At 38.6% G+C, this 21,019-nt stretch overlaps 2 protein-coding genes across 13 annotated transcripts in view; one reads left to right on the top strand and one right to left on the bottom strand.

Moving 5' to 3' along the window:
• The window catches only part of exoc7 (exocyst complex component 7), an 18,104-nt gene extending 10,008 nt beyond the window's left edge, over positions 1 to 8,096 (top strand). For 7 of the 11 annotated variants that reach the window (XM_088599951.1, XM_088599948.1, XM_088599946.1 and 4 more), the window contains 11 exons: positions 8 to 106; positions 790 to 852; positions 1,228 to 1,294; positions 2,631 to 2,669; positions 3,562 to 3,627; positions 4,566 to 4,686; positions 5,614 to 5,709; positions 6,253 to 6,316; positions 6,757 to 6,798; positions 7,037 to 7,170; positions 7,815 to 8,096. In XM_088599951.1, the coding sequence (XP_088456077.1) occupies positions 8 to 106; positions 790 to 852; positions 1,228 to 1,294; positions 2,631 to 2,669; positions 3,562 to 3,627; positions 4,566 to 4,686; positions 5,614 to 5,709; positions 6,253 to 6,316; positions 6,757 to 6,798; positions 7,037 to 7,170; positions 7,815 to 7,917 (894 nt within the window). In that variant the 3' untranslated portion in view covers positions 7,918 to 8,096. The remainder of the gene's footprint in view (positions 1 to 7; positions 107 to 789; positions 853 to 1,227; positions 1,295 to 2,630; positions 2,670 to 3,561; positions 3,628 to 4,565; positions 4,687 to 5,613; positions 5,710 to 6,252; positions 6,317 to 6,756; positions 6,799 to 7,036; positions 7,171 to 7,814) is intronic. The other 4 variants (XM_088599944.1, XM_088599943.1, XM_088599950.1 and 1 more) reach the window with 1 other exon arrangement.
• LOC148652784 (5-hydroxytryptamine receptor 3A-like) overlaps positions 7,925 to 21,019 on the bottom strand; it is a 26,998-nt gene continuing 13,903 nt past the window's right edge. For both annotated transcript variants that reach the window (XM_088599962.1, XM_088599963.1), the window contains 11 exons: positions 18,259 to 18,353; positions 17,049 to 17,229; positions 16,009 to 16,086; positions 15,024 to 15,175; positions 14,553 to 14,597; positions 12,424 to 12,527; positions 11,840 to 12,009; positions 10,640 to 10,752; positions 10,240 to 10,450; positions 9,187 to 9,366; positions 7,925 to 8,681 (listed from right to left, as the gene is read on the bottom strand). In XM_088599962.1, coding sequence (XP_088456088.1) covers positions 8,434 to 8,681; positions 9,187 to 9,366; positions 10,240 to 10,450; positions 10,640 to 10,752; positions 11,840 to 12,009; positions 12,424 to 12,527; positions 14,553 to 14,597; positions 15,024 to 15,175; positions 16,009 to 16,066 — 1,281 coding nt within the window. In that variant the 5' untranslated portion in view covers positions 16,067 to 16,086; positions 17,049 to 17,229; positions 18,259 to 18,353 and the 3' untranslated portion in view covers positions 7,925 to 8,433. The remainder of the gene's footprint in view (positions 8,682 to 9,186; positions 9,367 to 10,239; positions 10,451 to 10,639; positions 10,753 to 11,839; positions 12,010 to 12,423; positions 12,528 to 14,552; positions 14,598 to 15,023; positions 15,176 to 16,008; positions 16,087 to 17,048; positions 17,230 to 18,258; positions 18,354 to 21,019) is intronic.

Below are 21,019 nucleotides of genomic sequence, written 5' to 3'. Positions count from 1 at the left end.
TTTTCAGGGGACGGCAGCCAGCACCAAGAACAAGCTGCCCACACTCATCACCTCCATGGAAACCACCGGAGCCAAAGCGCTGGAGGAATTTGCAGACAGCATTAAGGTATGAGCAAGTCCTGTTCACAAATAGACCAAACCCCCCAACCTGAAATGTTTTAGGCCAAATGAATTCATGTTAGGAGTGGAAAGCGATAATCAGTTATTTCTGTGGAAAGCAATTATCCAGCTCATTTTAATATTTCCACTGAAGAAATTACACTGAAATCTTTTGCTCTATTGCCTGATAAATCACTTTATGGAATTGTAGCTTGATTGTATTTCTCTGAGTAAAGGTCTGATTATGCGTTCTCTGGCTCTCTTGAATGTCCTTCAGGGGATGCCTGATTATAATTTTTATGTTTTAAAAGACTAAGCCGTTACCTCCAAGAGAATGAATAGAAATGATTAACTGATTCGATATAAATTGAAAAACTTGTGCACAATTGGACAGCCTTTGCTTAATATTGTAGTCTTCATTTCATTTTCACTTTAGACATGCATTTTCTATAACCCCATCTTTATTAGTTATTAGTTATTTTCTTGTGTTGCTGACCATATTGATTTTTTTGACAGTATGGGTTGTGAAATATTGAACGCTATTCTAAATACACATTCCTGTAACACACAATCCATACTTTTAATGTTTAAAATTGATTGAGAGCAATTAAAGTTCACTTAGATCACGAGGTTGAAACAGTTGTGTTGATTGTCAAGTGCCCTTTAAAGAGCCTCTGATTCTTTCAACAGAATGACCCAGATAAGGAGTATAACATGCCCAAGGATGGAACTGTCCATGAACTCACAAGTAACGTAAGTTCTGTTTCACTTCTAGATAAAAGAAGCAGTACACATTAACCGTCTCGCACCCAGCACAAAACACAATCTCAAAAGGGCCTCAAGCTTTTATTTTCTCTCTTAAAAACATTCATCCCGAGACATCAGTTTTGCATAGCATTTCAAAATCGAATTAGCTATTTCAACCATTATCAAGCTACAAACTAACAAATGGGGTAGATTAGCTGAATGGCTTCCTATCATTTGCAGCCTCTGTGTTTGTTCTTTAAAGAAGGGCAGGGAGGCAGGGAATACACTTTTGCAATCTTCTGACACTCAGACTGGCACTGGTCAGGGATGAGCCAGGTCCTTGCCGGTGACGTATTGACTGCGGTGTCCCTTGTCTTGCAGGCGATCCTGTTTCTCCAGCAGCTGCTGGATTTCCAGGAGACAGCTGGGGCCATGCTCGCATCCCAAGGTAGGAGTGGTGAAGCGCTGAGCTCACACAAAAAGCGACGGCCGCCACGTACACTTGCTCAGACACGGTGCAGGTCCAGAGATGTTACTCATTTTTAACTGAATTCTTGAGCTGGATTTTTTTTCCATTTGAATAATTACTGGAGCCAGGGAATAACACAGTAGAAAGAGATGAGACATCTTAGTGCTACACATGCCTGATAAAAAGTGCCATTATATTGACTAACTTGGGAAAACCTAGATCAGAAATCATATAGCAAGAGTTTCAGACTCGGTTCCCAGAGAAACTAATGTCTTCCTTAGTAGAATGTAATTACAGTAACTTTATTCTTGTCTTAAACATAGAGCATTTCTTAAGGCCTTTTAGATTTCATTACTCACATCATTCACTTTATTAAATATATCTTTATCTCTACAGTGCCTCCGAGCACTACACTGAAAGCATTACTTTTGAATTTAGTTGCTTTTTTTTCTAAACCCATTGTGGGGAATCTTGGCTTGCAGAGATCAAGTACTGTGCAGCTCCAGTGAACGTGAACAGCTGTGCTGGCAAACATACATTTTGTCCCATTTTGTCCGTGATTCAGCCGGCAGCAGCCTTTTCCATTAACAGCAGTTGAAAAATTCCTCACCTGTGTCAATGGCAAATGAAGCTTCCCAAGTCAGTGTCCCATCTGTGTGTCCCTCTTGGCTGTCCTGTCCTGCTGCTGTGAGCACTCTTTCATTCGTTTCCTGCTCCTTTCATCCATCTGTTTCCAACACTGCCTCTCCTTCTGGATCCTGCGGTTTAGCCCTTCGATGCACTGCTAGTACAAGCTCTTCTGTGCTCCGGTCTCAAACCTGCAATGTTACTAACCATGTATTATTGACCACTTGTATAAGCCATGATAGCTGCCAACATCAGTTTGCGCTTTGAAGCCAGTATACCTGCTCCAGAAGTAAGGAGGTGAATTATTGATTTTCATTAATCATTTCATTTCTAAAGTGATTTTATTTGCACATTGCGAACGTTATTTTCGGGGATGTTGGCATTGAATGGGATTAAAAGTTAAATTATCAGAAATTACTTTATAACATTAGAAAATTCAGGACTTTACAAGTGAGTCAATTTGTGATCCAAAATAGCCACTTGATTTTTACCACCGCAAACATGGAAACATGTGTCATTGGGATCTCTGCGTTGTGAAGTCCCAGTGCTCAAAGGGTTAACACTGCATTCTGTCTAATCCTTGCTATCTGGCTGTGTTGGGTTTGCTTACTCTGTACTAATGAGACTCTCTAACTTGTTGCACTTTGCCTCTCTTTCTCTTTCTCTCGCCTCTGCCTGTACCCTGTAGTCCTTGGGGACACTTACAATATACCTTTAGACCCCCGAGGTAAGCACAGAAAATGGCAGATTGACATCTCTTTCCCCATAACTTTTTCACCAATGGACAAGGGATCACTCGCTATAAACCTTCAGAGCAGAGTGTACCCTCTTACTTCTAGACTGACCCGTAGCAAGTCGTTTTCCTTAAAATTGTGTGATGTGTTAAAGCCATTCACCTCTTTTTCAGTGGCATTACATTATCCAGATTAAAGACCGATTAGTAGTGAAGTCCCTCTGCAGGTGAAGAAAATAAATTGAGGTTTTCAGTGAAGACTGTTCTGTTACATGTTATAAAAGACCATGATGATGAACACAGAGTGAGAGTGGGTTCAAGGGATGGGCACTGCTGAGGTTAGTAGGGTGGGAGTAGGAGGTCAGGACCCTCTCGGCCCCCGGGCACTTTCAGGATGGCACTTCTGTCAAACCCCTAGAGGAGCTTCCTCTTCTCCAATGTGTGCCGACCCTCGGGGCTGTGCCGCCTGCGACCAGCAACTCCAAGATGGGCAAGTCAGAGGAGCCTGCCTGCGCTTCCTCATTCTTCCCTGGGCAGCATCAAGCCTTGAGCCCCGACATGGAAAAACACACATCTGGTGGATCCAAAAACAAACTAATTGTCAGTTCTTAATGAATCCAATTTAAATATTAAGTAAAAAACATAGCGATTTAATTCTATGGAATAATTCCAGTGTACCGTGTTGCTGTGGTGTTGGGTAATGTCGGCTGCCTCTGCAAGTCATACTCAGTAATTCCTGCATGAAAATTTGCCATTTAAAGAAGTAATGTACGTCATAGGACTATTTACTGCAGTTAATTGTTAGCATTTCAGAGAACAAATGAAATAGAATATCTGTGCAAATGTTGTTTTTGTTTTCTCACTTATTTGTCCTATTCGTTTGCAGAAACCAGTTCTTCTGCAAGCAGCTACAGCTCAGAATTCAGCCGGCGGCTCCTCAGCACCTACATCTGTGAGTTTCTCTAGAACGGAGGAAACAGCGAGCACGTTAATTTGACAATCGATTCCTTCTTTAAAATTGGGAAAAAATATAAAGGAAAAAAATGGATGTTCCCACTTGTACAGATTATGAGCAGTGGTCAGCTCCAGAAAAACAGAAGTGGGAGACATTTAGTTGTCTGAATTATTGTTTAATATAATTCTCGGCTGCATCAGCTATGGCACTTTTATGTGTGCAGTGGGGTCAGCATTCATAAAAAGTAAGAGTAATATTTCCAGTTAAAGCAATACTAAAGTTTTAGGTGGATCTGGGATTAGTGTGTATGAATGACAGGACTATATTTTTTGTTATAATGTTAAACCTGAAATATTAGTAATTTGCTAAGCAAAACAAGCTTTTGAGAGCACACAAGCTATTTTGCTTTTTGTCAGCTCCTGAGTGGCTTAGCTTATTCACAGTGCTGGCTGCAGCTCTGTATTCTGGACATCACTAGTTCTTGCCTGTGACACGCCAAGGGCAAGGAGTTTCCCAAGTGGCAGTGCATGGTTGGCCCATTTTAGCTGGCCAGGCTATGGTCACCCCAGTGGCCTGCCAGGTTCCTAGGATCTTGAAAGGGTTAGTATGGGGAGTTGCATTGTTCCTCTCTTCTTCAGTAACTAGCATGGGGAGACCCAGTGTTAGAAATTGCCCTGACAGTTGCTCTGACATTGTCATCATTTCTCCTTCATGGGCACGAATGGCGGTGAGCCAGGTTGAGTTGAAATTGGCAGCTCCAAAATTGCAATTGTAAAAATGAACCCATGCAATTCCACAAAATAATCAGATGATTCCTCGCTTGAGGAGCTTGTGGGTTACAAATATAGAAACGCATAGCTTTTTATATCTGTGTTGCACAGAAACACCAAGCGAAAGGTGACCGCAATAACGTGAAGCTTCATTGTGTTTCAAAGGCAAGGTGCTCGGAAACCTGCAGCTGAACCTGCTGAGCAAGTCGAAAGTGTACGAGGATCAAGCGCTGAGCGCCATCTTCCTCCACAACAACTACAACTACATTCTCAAGTCACTGGAAAAGTATGTGCCCTGGACAATTTTGAACACATTTGTTTTATTTAGTAATGTGCTTTCCCAAGTATTCTTGATACAGTTTCTTGGATCCTGGGTCTGATTCTGGGCTGGGGGACAGTCTGGGTGGAGTATGCATGCTCTCCCCCAGTCTGATGAGTTCATTTTCCATTTTTAAGTTGTTCCTGGTTTGGACTGGTTTCCCCTCCAGGGTGCAGTCTCCCCCTGTGCCCTGTGTTTTCAGGATAAGAACCAGGCTACCAAGACCCCCAGGAATAAGTGGCTTTCTAACAATGGAGATCCTTTTGATTTTTTTATTTAATCTGCCCCCTGTGTGTATTTCATTGTTATAACTGAGGAAAAAAAAGATGTCCCATACTAATACATTAAGATGTTTTACAAATAGTTTCCACAGTCTGCTTGGTGTGACCATAAGATAGGTGGTGGTTTTGAATATTTCTGATGTGTTGGATCTTTTGTTCTCAGTTCCAGTGCTTGGGGACCCCATGTGTCTTTTGTTCCATGTAAAACTAATTGATATCTGCAACTGACCTTGCTTAACCAGAGCTTAACTTTAACCTGTTTCTGCACGAAGTCTTTGATTTCAGAAATACTCTGAGGCTGATTTTAGGTAGTAAAGAAATTTAGCACATGGAAGCCCACACACCTTAATGAGCGTAGGTGTAAAATCCAGGTATTGGTTCACTGTTTGTTAAGATCCCCATCCAGCTTCCACTGGAGATCACAGCCTAAGATATCAGAAGAAAGTCAGAAGACACTTGTGTCCTCTAGGATCATGATTGTAACCTGTTCCTTTAAATATGTTCGTGGAGTAGAGTTTGTTTTCCCTGCTCATAAACTGTTAATGTAGGTGAGAACATGGTGGACCCTTCCTGGTACTGTGGCACTGATTTGTATGATTCCTGTTGCCTGCAGGTCTGAACTGATCCAGCTGGTGGCAGTGACTCAGAAGAAAGCAGAAGCTTCATACAGAGAGCTCATTGAGCAGCAGATTCAAAATTATCAGCGCAGGTAGAAGACCATGTCCAGACCTCTATTGGTCTGTTCTTTGTGTACACTGGCTCCGTATTAAATGTCTTCTTTGATTGTGTATCTTTTAAGATATGGAGCTGAGCAAAATGGCTTATTGAACACAAGGAGAATACAGAGATTTAATCTGTACAAAACTGAGTTTTCTACTCTTCAGTATAGGCTTATTTAGTAATATTCCGAGAGTTGGTGAAAGACACCTTTTTGATTATAAGTGAAAGTTACACCTGTAATGCAGCATTTTGGCAATTTATTAAGTTTTAATCGGGAATAGTCATGATTCCATGCCATTGCAAGTCCAGGTAGTCCTTAATTATCATGTCTGTCTACATCACTTGAATTAAATAATTAAAGCTCAATTTAATATCACTTACTGGAAAGTTCAAAGTCTTGTTATGGCATAGAATCCAGGATGCCAGGATGGACTAACCCTGTACTAAATCCACCCTTCTCAAGATGGGGAATTATTATTTATACTAGTGAAGGTAATAATGGAGTTCATGTTGGACCCGTTCTGTTTTCCAGCTGGCTGAAAGTAATTGAGAACCTGACAGACCGGAATATTCCTGTTTTTCAGCCTGGTGCTAAGGTAAATTACATCCAATGCTTCATGCACTGAAACATTCCATTTCCCGAATGTAGTTGAAAGCATGTTTTTACATATTTTTTTTTTGAATCAGTACCGAGTGGCATCGCCAACTGTTTCTTTGTTGTTGTCCCATTATATATTTTCAGTGGTGCTGAAAGTCTCACTCCTGTGTTGTCTTTGGTGCTTGCGGGTTTGAATATTGTAATATATTATTCAGGCACTACTGATGTTGTACAGCAGGGGGAAGTGCAGTGTTATAAGTTAGGTTTTTCCCTGATATCGGTGACTGATGTGGAGGTTAATGACTAACTGGTATGCCCTATTACAAGATGGCATGAGAAGGTATTCTGTTCTCTTTCAATCTGATTATTTGTGATTAGCTATCCTGGTCTGTCTCACTCTTATAAAATGTTCTCATTATCACTGTTTTCTTCCTCCAGCTGAAAGATAAAGAACGTCAGATGATTAAAGACAAATTTAAGGTGAGCTTGTTGTATTTTTTTTTATGGTGCCTGTAAATTGGTAAGGCTCATAAAACATATTTTTGCTGTGTAATGTGTTTTTAAATGTGAATATGTTAATCTTTGTATACACTTGACAATCATCAGCTGTTAACCTAGGCTTGTCTGACTTCTGTGTTTTGTAATGGGCATTTCACAAGTGAGTCACTGGAAACTCAGAAATTATCACTCTCATAATCAGTGGTTGCTTGGTTTCTAGGGGTTTAATGATGGTTTGGAGGAGTTGTGTAAAATCCAGAAGATCTGGGCCATTCCTGATAAAGAGCAGAGAGATGCTATTCGACAGGCACAGAAAAGGATGGTGTCAGAGGCCTACAAAACTTTCCTGCAGAGGTAATACTGTGGGTCTGTTCTGCTCATCTCTAAACGGGAAGTGCAAAGTAATGTGCATTATAAAAGCAGAATGATGCAGGTAAATTAATATAGGAACTGATACTTTCAATCAAATCAATTTACAGAAGACAGGGTTTGAACCAAATATTTTTTTTCTTTCAATGAACAGAACACAGTACGTTAATTAACTTGCCTGCACATAGCAAGATAGTAGCAGAGTACAGACTTTAACCAGGACTTCAATCAGTGCAATAACTAGCACTTAATCTTAAGCATTGTACCACCTAATCTCCACCATTTTATTTAAATCCAGTGTGGCCACTAATTATATCAATGCAAACATCATGTTTACAATTGTGCACTGTAAACCACATCCCTGAAAATAAATGATTAAAATGAATACTAACTCAGAGTACAAAATAATTAACTTAGTCTTTACATAATCATTCACAGATTATTAGGATCTCATCTAATAAGCAATCAGAAAGGTTTATTTTCAAATATCTGCTAAAACTATGGATATTTTTCATTTCACACTAACAGGACAATACTACTACAACATAAATGCATGTTTTAGTTTATTAGTATACCATCTGTGTATCTACTAACTTTTATAAAATCATTATTTTCTGTTCTCTACACAGATATGCTAACATTGCATTCACGAAAAACCCAGAGAAGTACCACAAATACAAACCCGAGCAAGTGGAAGAGATGATAGAGAAACTGTTCGACACATCGGCATAAATCCCAGCTCTGCCCACATCATTGTTCCTTTTGTAGTCCTGTGCAGCTCAGATTCCTGCTTCTCTTGAGACACTAAACGCGTGTTGAATGCCATGGTTTGTTTTGTAAAAATAAGTGTATATATCACCCTCTTTTTTTTGAGGCACTCGTAAGGATCAATTAAAAAGTCTCCAAAACCTTTTCTGTGTAAAAGCTTGATCTACCATATAGCAATTTTTTGTGTGCATAATTAGCAATGGAATAACAAGGATTATACAAAAGAATGGTGAATAATTAAGGCTTCTCTTAAACACAGTTATGGGGTTCAACAAATGTGGTCTTCAGTTTTACAATTTTGTTACTAGCGTTTCTATATTCAGACAAACAGCTTTTGTCCAGTTATGCGAGAAAAGAACAGAATCTAATGTTGTAATTTACCATATGGGCTCCTACGATAACTCCGAGTCAAAATAGATGTATCGGGAAGTTTCCATTGCCTGAGTGAAAATAGGTGTTTCTGTATCGGACTACAAGAAGCTAGAAGTCAAAGTGGTTTATTTCACATGGAACGTCACAAATAAAATAGAGCATTACTACTACGTAAAGGATAAAGGAGCCCAAGTAAACCAAAAAACAGATTTTATCCACCTTGTTGGCAAAGCACTTTGACTTCTGTGTGTCCTGCTCTTTCTCCTGCATGTTTTCAAGGACTTTGACAATCCTTTGCAGCGAACGATTATCCAGATGGGGTTCAGTAACGCAGCGAAGCAGTTCAGGACCATAGCCTTAAAAACAAAATAAACACCCCTCTCTCCTTAACACAGCCTAGGAAAAGCTAAGTATTTTGCAGTTAAGTTTCTTTATCAGAATTCTGTAATAAACATTGTCATTTTATTTTTCACACAATAGTGATTATTTGGCTTCATGACCAATGTATTATTATTATAATTATTTTTCCTATCGATAAGATAATTAATCTCCCATCAAAAGCAATTTCTATGCTATTTCTTCTATAGACGTTATAAGCTTTAGCTTCCCTTAACAAGCTATCTTCATCTGCATAATCTTTTTGTATACAACAGGAAAGAGAAACCGCATAATCGTATACTAAACTGCTTCCGGTTTTTGGTGCAAAATGTCACTATTGGGGTTTTCTCTTCTTGCATACAATGCACATCAGCACAATCCAAGCAAGGGACTAAAAAAAAAAGAAGCTAAGCCTCTTCATATTCTTTGGCCATTGTGTGGTTGTTGGCAAACCTTAATGATCAAAGAAATTCCTGACTTTACCTTGCATTTCATTTTTATTGTCCTGGGATTCTCTTCTGGATTTTGCATTTGTGTCCCTGAATGTGCTGCACCCACTTGCGTGAAAGGAGAAGAGTGAGCCATCCACTGCCAGTTGTGTGACCACCATTGACTCGATCATACTGAGCACCAGGAAAAAGAGGCACACGCAGAAGTGATAACCTAGGACAACAGAGGGAAGCACACTTGTCTGTCGTGTGTGATATCACAGAATGTGCATCTTGTTCCCAAAGCCCTCCTAAACTTCTATTGCTTATATTATGATTCATGACTATGTAAGGTGTTAAAGTTAATTAAGTAAGGATTAAATAAAGATCCATTTTTAGGCATGATGTAGTAACATCTAGCTTGTAGAGTGGAATCTTTAGCTTACGGTCCTATCCATGGAGGTATTCTTGTGAGTCAGACCAACAGTACACAATGTATCAAGATCAAGCATTCTCACAAAATGGGAGAACAAAAAAAACAGTGCTGTCTCAGATAAAACACATTGTACATACAGATACAGAACGTGTTTTGTTAATTTGTTTTGTTTCTTTATTTAAAGATACTGCTTTGCATATCTTTCACAATGGAGCAGGTGTTCCAAATCGAGCAATGGAAGGATATTTAGGTATCTGCTGGGTTCTGTGATCTTGCCGGCAACCCACTTGTTATTTTCCAATATTATAATACATGATCTACAGATTGAGAAATACTCTTTTCTGTCTGTGAAGCTTTATCTGCTGGAATCAAGTGAACGTAGTACTTCATACTTCAAAATGGCAAACATGAGCAAACAGCTTTGGCTTGCTTATGTTTTCTTTTCAGCACTGGCCTGTGTTTAGGTCAGGCTCTGCTGTGTGTGTTATTCATCCCCTAAAGAGAAAATGGAGGGTTTGGGTACATGATCCTTATTAAGGACAGACTTTGCTATGGCATACTGTGTACACAATGGCGAAGGTGTTCCAATTCAAGCAGTTCATACTGTAGATGCTTGTTTGCACTAAACTGCCAAATAGGTTTTGCTCATCCAGTGATGGCTTGTCTACTCACGGATCAGAGGCGCACACTGGCTTGTACCAGGGAGCATGTCGGAGAGGATGAGGAGGAACATGACGAAGCCAAGGACCAGCGTGACTTTGAAGGAGATGCGCTCCCCTTCAACCAGAGGTAGAATGAAGCTCACTATGTCGGCCAGCATGATGAGAAAAGTGGGTATGATCAAACTCACAATCACATTGAAGCCCCGTGTAGACAGGGAGACCTGAGGTGGACAAGGAGAGGAGGCAGTTGAGAAATGGTGGACGTGCAGAAGAGCACACAGTGGGCTTGATGGAAATAGGTGAAAAATTGTCAAAACTGGTAGCTGTCACCAACAGTTCTCAATTTGATTTGATGGGATAGAGCTTCTTATCTCCTATACATATGGGTAGAATGTGAAGACAGGATTTACCAGAAAGACCGAAGCGTTTCTCACTTCATCCTTTCTGACATCCACAGCTCTCCAGTCTCCTCTTGTTTTACCGATCAAGCTGATTCTTCCAAATGTCACCTTTTCACCACAGCCTGAGAAAAAAATTCACATCACTGAAGGGTGACTGGAGATCTGTCAAATACACCATTTTAATTCCCAATTTCATTTGAAGGGGCCATGTGGCATGTTAAATGTTTTCTGTCATCTGGAGTTAGTTATAAATCTGTGAACCACACCCATCACCTTTACAGCCTTATTGTCCAATTTAAATGTCTTGTGTTGATAGATTGTAAGAGGGAATAAAACCATAGGGAAGCAAATGTAAAATCAGAGAGTGAGGAGCAAAGCCAACACAGGACATCATGGGGAAACATGAGACACACGGTTTACTGCTGTGCCTGCTTTGCTTACCCACACAACAAAGGGCTGACTTGCTTTCAGTGTGGGCACACAACATCATTTACTCAGTTGCAAGATTATGTGCACAAAGGAGGAGGTAGCTCACTACTAATTCTGCTTTTTAGTCTCTCTACACATGAAACAACTGACCTGTAAGTGAAAGGTTGGCTAAAATGGAGTCCTGTGCATTTCTGTATCCATTACCATCATCCAAACTCATGCAATGCAATCACTGCCTGTGAGCCATACATAGTGCACTAGATTGCAGCCCATGAAAACATCCTTGTCTGTAAGTCATGTGGTTTTATACCTCTTCGTACAGTATATCCCTTTGATCCACAAGACACATCTAGCAGATAAAGGCAACACTCATTTACTTTGGAGTGAATTATGTCTGATGGGTCAGATTTTAGTAATGATGGCTGCCTTAGTTAAATTCTGAGATTTCCCCAGGAACAGACTCATGCAGAAAAAATGTATGGATAATTTAGTAGCTAGGCCTTGTGGTACAAGGCATGCCGTGTTTGCCAGGGCCTTTAAGGCTCAATGGGACACAGCACCAGGCTTTACACAGGTGAGGAAAGCTCCACAACCAAAAAAATCTTTTTCATCTCATGTTTAGGCATGAACATGCCAAGAAAAGCAATGAGAAGGAAAATTCCCTTTGTTTTGCCATCACAGTTCTGAATAGAGTTCTGATGTAGCTTCAGAAAAAGCAGAAAGAAAAGCAGAAAAAGCAGAAGGTTGGGAAATAGACAGGAGAGCTGCTTCCTTCCTCACCCTCTGAATTCCAGCCATCAAGAGCGATGACACACCAGTCATTTGTAAAGGGATAGAGGTACAGGTTGAAATCACATCCAACTGTAATCCACATCAGTTCTTTGTGGTACACAGTGCCATTTCTGAAGACCAGTAAGTGAGACGATTCAGGCTGTGTTTCCACTTTCAGCCTGAAAAGTGAAAAATGTTTTAAAAATTAGGGAAACTATTTTGGAAAAAAACCCTAAATCAAATTACCAACCATATAATAATAAGCTTTCCTTCACCTTCCAAGGCAACAGAATTTTATAAAGCCAGCTGTCTCCTACTACAGTAGCTGCTCCTAAAGCAGTCATAGCTTTGCAAAAGTGATTTGCAAAAAGAGCATTATTTACAAGAATGAAAAACTTTTGGAACACACAAGTACTAATTCAAAACGGGTGGAAATGTTCAGTATATGTGTCAATATATGTTAGCCAGTTTTGACATAGAAGGAATGGATACAACATTAGAAATTAGAACAATGGATGAAAACGCCCTTTGTCACCTACTGACTACTTAAACAAAAAACAACAACACAACAACAACAGCTTTGAGAGACTCACGCATTTTTCACAGAGAGACTAGGAATCCAGACATCACTCACTGGCAGCACAACCTCCTCATAGGGGTATGTGGAGTCCCAGGAAAGAGATGAATCATTCCAGACCTGGAATCGCAAACACCTTTTAGATCACAGTGATTTCAGGAGCTACTCTATATATACTATAGTAGTAGTAAAAAATAATTAGACTTTTCTTGATGAATATACCTGATTATATTATTATTATTATTATTATTATTATTATTATTATTATATTGAAAACTAGTGAGGTTTGCAGAAGATATACAAATAGTGGAAAAAGTGATCAGATAATGTGGCAAAGGAACTAAAAATACAGTATCATAGACTGGAAAAACAAAAGACAAATGAAATTCAACATAAGTAAGAGTGAAGAAAGCCATACTAGTAGTTAGATTATACAGTGTGCAATATATATCACAGGGTGATTTGGAGCTGCAGGAAGGTAGACATGGAAGGGTTGTGGGGTTTTATGTAGATTTTTCTATGTTGTGGAAGCAATGTAAGAAAAATAAACTAAATAGGATTTATCTTTAAGTCCTCACTGGCAGTACTGCATGCAATTTTGGTCACCATCTAACTTAAAAAACTATAAGTCTAAGTCGAGACCACAGGAGTGGATATTTGATTCATGTGTATACAAGTACAATCCTAAGGAGTAAAGACAGGATTAGCCCAGGATCAAAGCTAAAAGCTAAAATAGAATTAAGCTTGAAAAGTAGAATTGGAATGCTTCTTTACACAAAGAGATGTGGGTATCTGGAACAAGCTTCCTAGTTAGAACTCTGGGCACCTTAGACGTATTTGGATACAATTTTAAAGTACTAATGTGTAAAATGTGCCTCATCCCCTCCTCTCTTTTGCAAGTTTTTTTATGTTCTTATATTTCTTATATTCTGATTGAAGTCCCTTTCATGTGACAAGATTCTCAACGTGCTTTACAATTAAAATAACAACCAAGACAATACAAGACATTGGCAGAATAACACACAATCCTCGAAAGTGAATGGTTTTAAACATGAGGAAATCCGCAATCTGAAATATTCCTGTGTATGTCCGACTCTCAATGTCATTGGGAAGGGATGTAAAAAAGGACATTCGAAAGCTGCGTTGGGCTCATTATTAAACTCCTAGTTTGAAAATGTGAAGGTCACTAATTACAGCCAGACAACATCACTAATTGCCGAGTGTCCTAAGCTGTGTTGGCACTGGTTCGAACCTGGGGCATATTGCTAGTAGCTATAACTGGGAATCACAAGATGAGCTCTGCTAGGGCTCCCCTCAGTTCTCAGTGCAACAGTGGCATCTGTGAGTCTTTGGTTGCCTACAGGTTTGCAGTGTGTCAGTGATACACTGCCTCCAGTCACTGCTAACTCTCCTGTTGGGAACTGTGGTACATGGATAGAATAACAGTATGCAGAGTGACTGACAGGTGGGAGTGACAGATGAACATGTCTGCAGGTCCTTATTCTTTCTACACGGGCTTACGAGAGTCATTGCTGCACAAAACTGAGTATTAAATAATCGGCGATTCCAAATTGGGTAATATTGTCACGCCCTCTGCAGCCAGGGGGCGCTCCTACTCTGTCCTGTCCCTAGTTTCCTGTCTGCTGTCCTTCCAGTCCCTCTCTTTCCCTTGGGCTATATTTCCCTTGGGTCTTGCACTCTGCCCTCGCTCAGCATTGACGTTCGGCTGTCCTGAAACCCACCTAACCACCCAGGTCGCCCCACGTCTGCTGCCTGAGGGCATTGGTTTCTATCGGACTCCTGACCTGCTGAGCCCGGGCCTTTCTCCCGTTCTGCCACCACACATATGGGTCTTTTTCCGCTCTCCTGCTCTCCACGGTTAGTCCCTTTGGACGTCCATGACAAATATCTAAAAAATGTCACTTCATTTTTTTAAGAAGTTAAAAACCTGATGGAATTTCAATTAACCATTCACCTCTCCATTAAAGGTACAAAGAAATACTCTATTGACTTTTTCCAACATTTTCTAATGGAAAAAATAATGAAAAGAGACAGAAATGTATCTGAAAGAAATATAGAAAAGGACAGATAATAAATATTGAAATATTTTTCTAATAAACATAATTAAATCTGAATCGGACTCACCATGTTTATTCTTAGCAGGCTTGAAAAATACAGATTCTGTGTATTCTGGGGAGAAAAAATCAGAAACAAATGAAATACAAATCAAACACAAATGCAGATTTAAGCTAAATTATTTTTTGACATGTTTATGTTTTACTGTACTGCTTTGTAGAAGCCAAAGGACAACACTAAAACAAACTGGTTGTTGATAATTCATATGATACAGTATTGAGAAATGTGTGTACAGCAAGCCTTTTACATGCATGTCAGTCCACTGGGATCTCAAAAGTATATAAATCCACCACATTAAAGGGTCAGATTTGTGCTATACCTGGTTTGAAGTTCCCATTGCATATCCAGCCAAAATAAACCGCTGTACTTGGATGTCTGTTTAATTATGTTCACATTTTGAACATAACCCTGGGTATATGAATGACAAACTGCTCAGGAAGCACAAATACACATAAGGAAATTGAGTATTTTGACACTTGCCACTTCTAGAGTTTCAAATGTGATGTCCTTCAAAAACACATTGACTTTACAGTCCTTGGTCTCTGGTTGAATGGATATGTCTCCATTTCTTTGCACTAGACTGGTGGCCAAACATCTTCTTGTGTCACACTGAGAACTGGACTGAAAAAGCACTAGGAGACAGGGAAGTAATTTAAATCATACAACATTCTTCAAAACATATTTTAAAAGAGCTTTAGAATGGCGTAATAATTATTAAGTGATTAATAATTGCTTAAATTATTCCTACTGTAATGATCACTTCAAATAAACTTTCTTCAATTTATTTTCTGCAAATATCCCAATCTGCCTATAAATTAGCTTAATTAGCTGAATTTAACCTTTTATTCCCACAGTTACACCTCTAACCCAATCTATTACTTAATTAAGGAGGTGTGTAGCCCAGATGTGATAATATGCATATTTGAAGGGCATATCTAGATGATACAGAATATTTACAGTTAATTTTACATAAGTTTAAACATGTTTAAACTTAAGACATTTGGTATTGTCAAAAGTAATTTATGGCCTGTGAATTTTCAAATGTTTAATTTGAGCTTAAATGTTCTATAATCACACATTATATGCAGGAGCCTCATAATGAGGGGGATTTAATTTGTTAATATTAAATATTCTTTAAGAAGATTATCAAATTTATTTTGAAAGTTCTCCATTTAAAAATACAACCCTGTTTTAAGAAAAACTGATTGGAAATCAAGGTAAACAACAAGATACCAGACAAAAAAAAGAAGCAAAATGCACATCTTAAGGTAGGGAAATGTTTGATCAGTTACATAATTTTAATGAAAACTGGGCTATTTCACACAGACAAAAATAACAACCAATCTCTTTCATACTAGAGTGACAGAGTTGTAATACTATACTGTATTGCTAGTTTTCTGCTCTGTATCAATTATAAAAGCATTTTCTGACACTTCCTTAGGTGATAAATAACAATAATTCTCACCTGCTAGGAAAAGATGAAGACGGAGAATGCTCTGTAATACCTTACCACAGTCTTTCATTCTGACCACTCTCACAGTGCCTTAAGAAGACAGGAGACTGAAACAATTACTGGATAGCAATTATCATTCAAACTCAGCTTGGAATATATAATTATATATGAACATGGCAAAAAAATGATCACAGTAATAACAAGAATAGTACCAATTTTACTGCTGCCACTCATGATAACTAAAGATTTACTGGTAGTACTTACCTGAATATTCAGTATGTAATTTCGGTAGACTTAAATTTTCTTTGGTAAAAATGCATTCTCTGTCATCTATTTGTAACTATACATTGTCACTACAAAGCTACATGAAAAGTTATACAAGAAAACAGATTAATTAAATGTCTGTGTTCTTTACACAATGGAAGATAATGTAAACCTTGCTGTAGAGCTGTAGCAGTAGAAAATCTATCAATATAATAGAAATGAAGGCGTTAAAATGACAATTTTTTCTCATGTTAAAATTGTCAATATCTGAACAACATGGAGTTGTACAAATCAACACCTTACACTGCTGGAAACAAAAAGAACTGTATTTACGTCAGCCCGGGGCTAAAATCGAGAGACCAAAAATAACAAATAACACTATAGAGCTTAGAAAAAATGTACAAAATGAGATTTTCTGTTCTGATGGTAGTTACAGCACTTTACAAATTATTCTCGTGAAATATTTAAAATATTTGGGATTAGTCCCTTTGTCCATATACATATCCCTGTGTCAGCTGAATATAGACAAAGGATATAACAATTTAAATGTTAAATGTTTATAAATATATTATATGGAGTATACCATCATTTCTATATTGAGCTATGCAATTTAGCAGTACACAAATCTTTAAATTCACATCCCTACCTTGACCACACCAAAAATACCAACATTACAAAATATTACACTCCCCTCCACAAAACAAAATCTACACACTTTGCAAGAAACAAAGTTTCTTAACTGTGTGGATCCCTGCTTATCAGAGCAATTAGTCATAATTACCAAGTACCTTTCTATCATGTACAGAACTGAATGAGACCTCCAGGCCAAATCGCACGTGGTACTTTTCTAACAGCAGCTTCAGAAACCTCAGAAGACAGGTTCGGTCTCACCAGACGTACTGCAGATGTTGAGCTTGGTTGTTCACTTACGCTTTACAGGGGGTGGGTGCTGGTCCTAAGTTAAAAGGGCTCACAGGAAAACAAGAGGATTAAAAAAAATCAGAGAACTCAATGTCCTTTAACATGTCCTTCCCACTCAATTAGTGTGTATTTACATACTGCAGGTACACAACTGGTTTATTCGTTTGAAAATTGGCTGCTCTCTTCTCAGGTTTGTCCACGCACAGCTGAGTACTTGGTAGTTAAATGCTGCAGTTTTTCATAGCTATTTTGCACATTCTTTAGTACCACTAAAACTGCAGGACCGAGAATAATGACAAGCTTGTCATCGAGGCATTCAGCTGGGTGGAAGCATTAAGATGGAACATTCAACAACATTTTATTTAGCAGTGCAATCGTCCATTAAGACTGCTTGCATTCATTTTCCTGGCACACAAATAGTGCCCCATTTTTGTTGTTGTCTTCACAGTTAAATGTTTATATTCCCCCCCAAAATAAACACAGGATGTGTGATAATAACTTCTTTTGCCACAAATCATTTTAGAAGACAAAACAATTGGATTAAAAACATGATGGACTTGTGTGAAGGACTGGTGTCCCATCCATGGTGTATTCTGCCTCGTGACATAAGCATAAATGATAAAGCACTTAGAAAATGGATGGCTGTGACTGACTTTTAAATTGGCAAACCTGAATAATTTGTTCTCGTTAATTAAGCTGGTCTACATCTCGTTCGGATCACAGCTTCACAATTACATGAAGATGGAGGTAACCTTCAAAGCATCCATCTCTGCTCGTGCGCAGTTCATCATTATTATTTTCTTTAATTGTCCTGCTCTGCTTCAAGACCAGCAAGTGTAGCATTAATTAAAAACCCCTCTCCCCCTAGCAACACTTCTAAGCCTATCTCTAGAGAATTAATTCAGGAGGTAACTCAGATCCAACAATGTGCACATTTGAAGAGGAAGTTGTTGATCTAGCAGATTAAATTAATTCCTTGAGCTTCATCAGTCTGATCACCCCGGCCTCCAACAAGTGACTGCTAAAAGGGAAAAAACTGCTTAGTTCAGAAGGCAGTCTCACATTCTTTATTCATACCTTCAACTGGTAGTGAGGCAAAAGCAAAACAGCCGGATCTTCTCCATCATGTCTCCACTCACTTTGAAAGGAAAAATGCTGCAGGATCATCATATCTGAAATAAGAAATGACTGTTAAAGAACTGAATGCAGCACACAGAACTTTAAAGTCCTGTGAAATTGTGTGCTGCAGGCAGTAATCAGGTCTTACAGTAGGCTGAAGGGTAACAAAGGTACATGAAAAAGCAGGATTACTGTATATACAGTACCTGGCAGCAATTGCCAACCTCACTACTGCAGATCCAAAATCTTTCAGGCCTTTCTTTCATCTTCATATTATAAAGACAATAACAAATGTTTAGTTCTGTGAAAAACGATCCAATTTTCACATTCATCCTCACTACACTAAATTCAACTCTAGGTTATTGTGATTTTCTTTTTTTTCCTCTGTGTTGCTCAGAATCATCTTAAAATTAATTTTAATTTTCACGATTATCACGATTTCGTAGATTATATGGAAATAACCAACAACTCGATATACAGAAGAGCAATATTTACAGTTATGAAGAACTACGTACTGTACAAGGTCCATATTCCTGTTTTAACATAAAAAGTGACTGCATTTAAAAAGTGTCAAGAAATCTGCATCAGATCAACCACTTAATGGACATTCTGAAATTATTTTGTTTTACTTCTGTTTACTGACTTTTTGTGTCTTAAATTCAATACTAAATTCAATACTAAAAACCTTAGTCACCTATACACATTCAATAGAAAACAATAGGCGCAAATAGAGCTCATTCAGTAGCTATCACAAGAGGGATACAAAACGATCTTAATTACATGAATTACATTTTTAGGCTTGATGTAAGATGTTTGTGCACCTGTATAAAGTCTGTGTGACATGCTTTACTGCCCTAGAGTTTGGACTAAACTAAGCAGAATACAAGGGCTATTGAAAACACAATGAGTCTTTTATCATTACTCTTTAGTTCTGCTTTTGAAACGAGACTTAATTTGCTGCTATGTAAACTGTTTGCATTTCGGGATCTGGTATCAGTTCATGCTGCTTACTTGTTATTGGGAATGCCCTGGTTGTGAATTAGCAAGGAGCCCACAAATGCTGGTTGTCCCTAGACTAGCCTTGAGAGCCTGGTACAGAAGGCAGCCTGGGCTCAGGTTCTGAACGGTACAGAGTTTAATGGTCTCACTTGCAGACTCCCCACTATGAGCCATTTCCTTCCTTTGCTCAAGTGTGAGGGTCTTAGCAATGCAGCGAGTGCCACTTATCCTACAAACAATGGCATTTTTAATTAAAATGCTAATGCTTTGCATCTGAATCTCTCACTCTTAGTCTTTATCTGGAAGGCAAGCAAGAGGCTACTTGACATTTGCTGTCCTTCCTCACAGACGTTAGACATGTTTTGAATAGAGTGTCACTAGACATGAGGACCATACTGGGGCATAGCAATCACTTGCTAATAAATCCATAACCAATAAGCTCTCCAATCCAATGGATATTTATTGTTCTGTGTCATTGTGCTTTATTGTACTGTCAGTATTGATGTACTGAGCAGATCTGAGCAGATTGTGGGAAAGCGTTGTCTATTGTACTTTGCAAGTCTCGGACAAACAGCGTGAATACAAATCCCAATGTAGATGTATATATGGCAAATAAAGTCCTCCCTCTCTACAATGTATTCTATGCAAAAACAGAAAAGTAGATGGGAAAAAAAAACAGATTTCAGTCGGTCTTTGAAGTGCATAAAGCACGACTATTTAGTGTGCAATTAGTGTCTCTTTAATTCCCCGGGAGCTGCCGATTCGTTCTTGAGGAAGAGTGAGCACAATACAGCATGGCAACATGCTAGATAGTGATACTGCTCCATAGCTCTAGGGCAAAGTTAACTGGCTTTTGGCCTTGGGTACTACAGTAGTCTGTATGGAGACTGCACATTGTTCTTGTGTTCCATCTACCTTTCCCTGGCTTCTCATTTTCTTTAGTATGTTTGACAGACAATTTTAGGAGTTATCTTCCAGAGTTTGAATCCTGGTACTCCCAGCTCAGAGATTATGCTGTTATGCTGTTTTTGTAATTGCTGTTATGATCATTTTGAATGAGCCCTCAACATGTATTAGAAACAAAACTTACACTAAGAACAAAATGTCATCAGTTGTGAAACCCAACAAATATTTAAACTGAAATGCATGATACTGTTAATGTGGCAGGAAAAAACAACTACATGGAAATCACAAAATCTAGTGTTCAAGTATTTATACTTTCAAAATATAAGCTTCACAAAAATGACCTTTTCTGAGTGTTCTTTTATGCACTAGCTTTATTATATTTGCTTTGCACAACACAATAAAATATGGATTAGGATGACGTACTTTTCCTGCAGGAGGTTAACGGGATTTTTTCCAAATGTGTTCAAATGATTCTATCGGGGACAGAGCTTGCATTGTTGGTGGGTGTCATTTTCTTGATATGGAATACTTGCGTCACTATGTCGACACCTAGAGGAGCCCAAATTATTAAAATTTATTTCCCAAGGCAGTAGATGAGATTGGTTTATTTGGATCTTGCCTTAAAAAGCCCCAGTATGAGCATAAAACAGACTAATACACTATCCTCCCCCTTTCCAGGTCATAGAAAGGAAGTACTGTAAGAGTCCTTGAACACAGATTATGAAAGAAATGACATGAAAGCTCCTATGACACAAGCAGCTGTACAGTAGATTGAGTATTTTAATTATGCTTTTACACTTGCAAATTCATGATC

The sequence above is a fragment of the Lepisosteus platostomus genome, chromosome 11, assembly GCF_059453375.1.
Source record: "Lepisosteus platostomus isolate fLepPlt1 chromosome 11, fLepPlt1.hap1, whole genome shotgun sequence".
NCBI classification, from domain to species: domain Eukaryota; kingdom Metazoa; phylum Chordata; class Actinopteri; order Semionotiformes; family Lepisosteidae; genus Lepisosteus; species Lepisosteus platostomus.
Note: the sequence above shows the minus strand (reverse complement) of the source record. Positions and strands in the feature narration are given on the sequence as shown.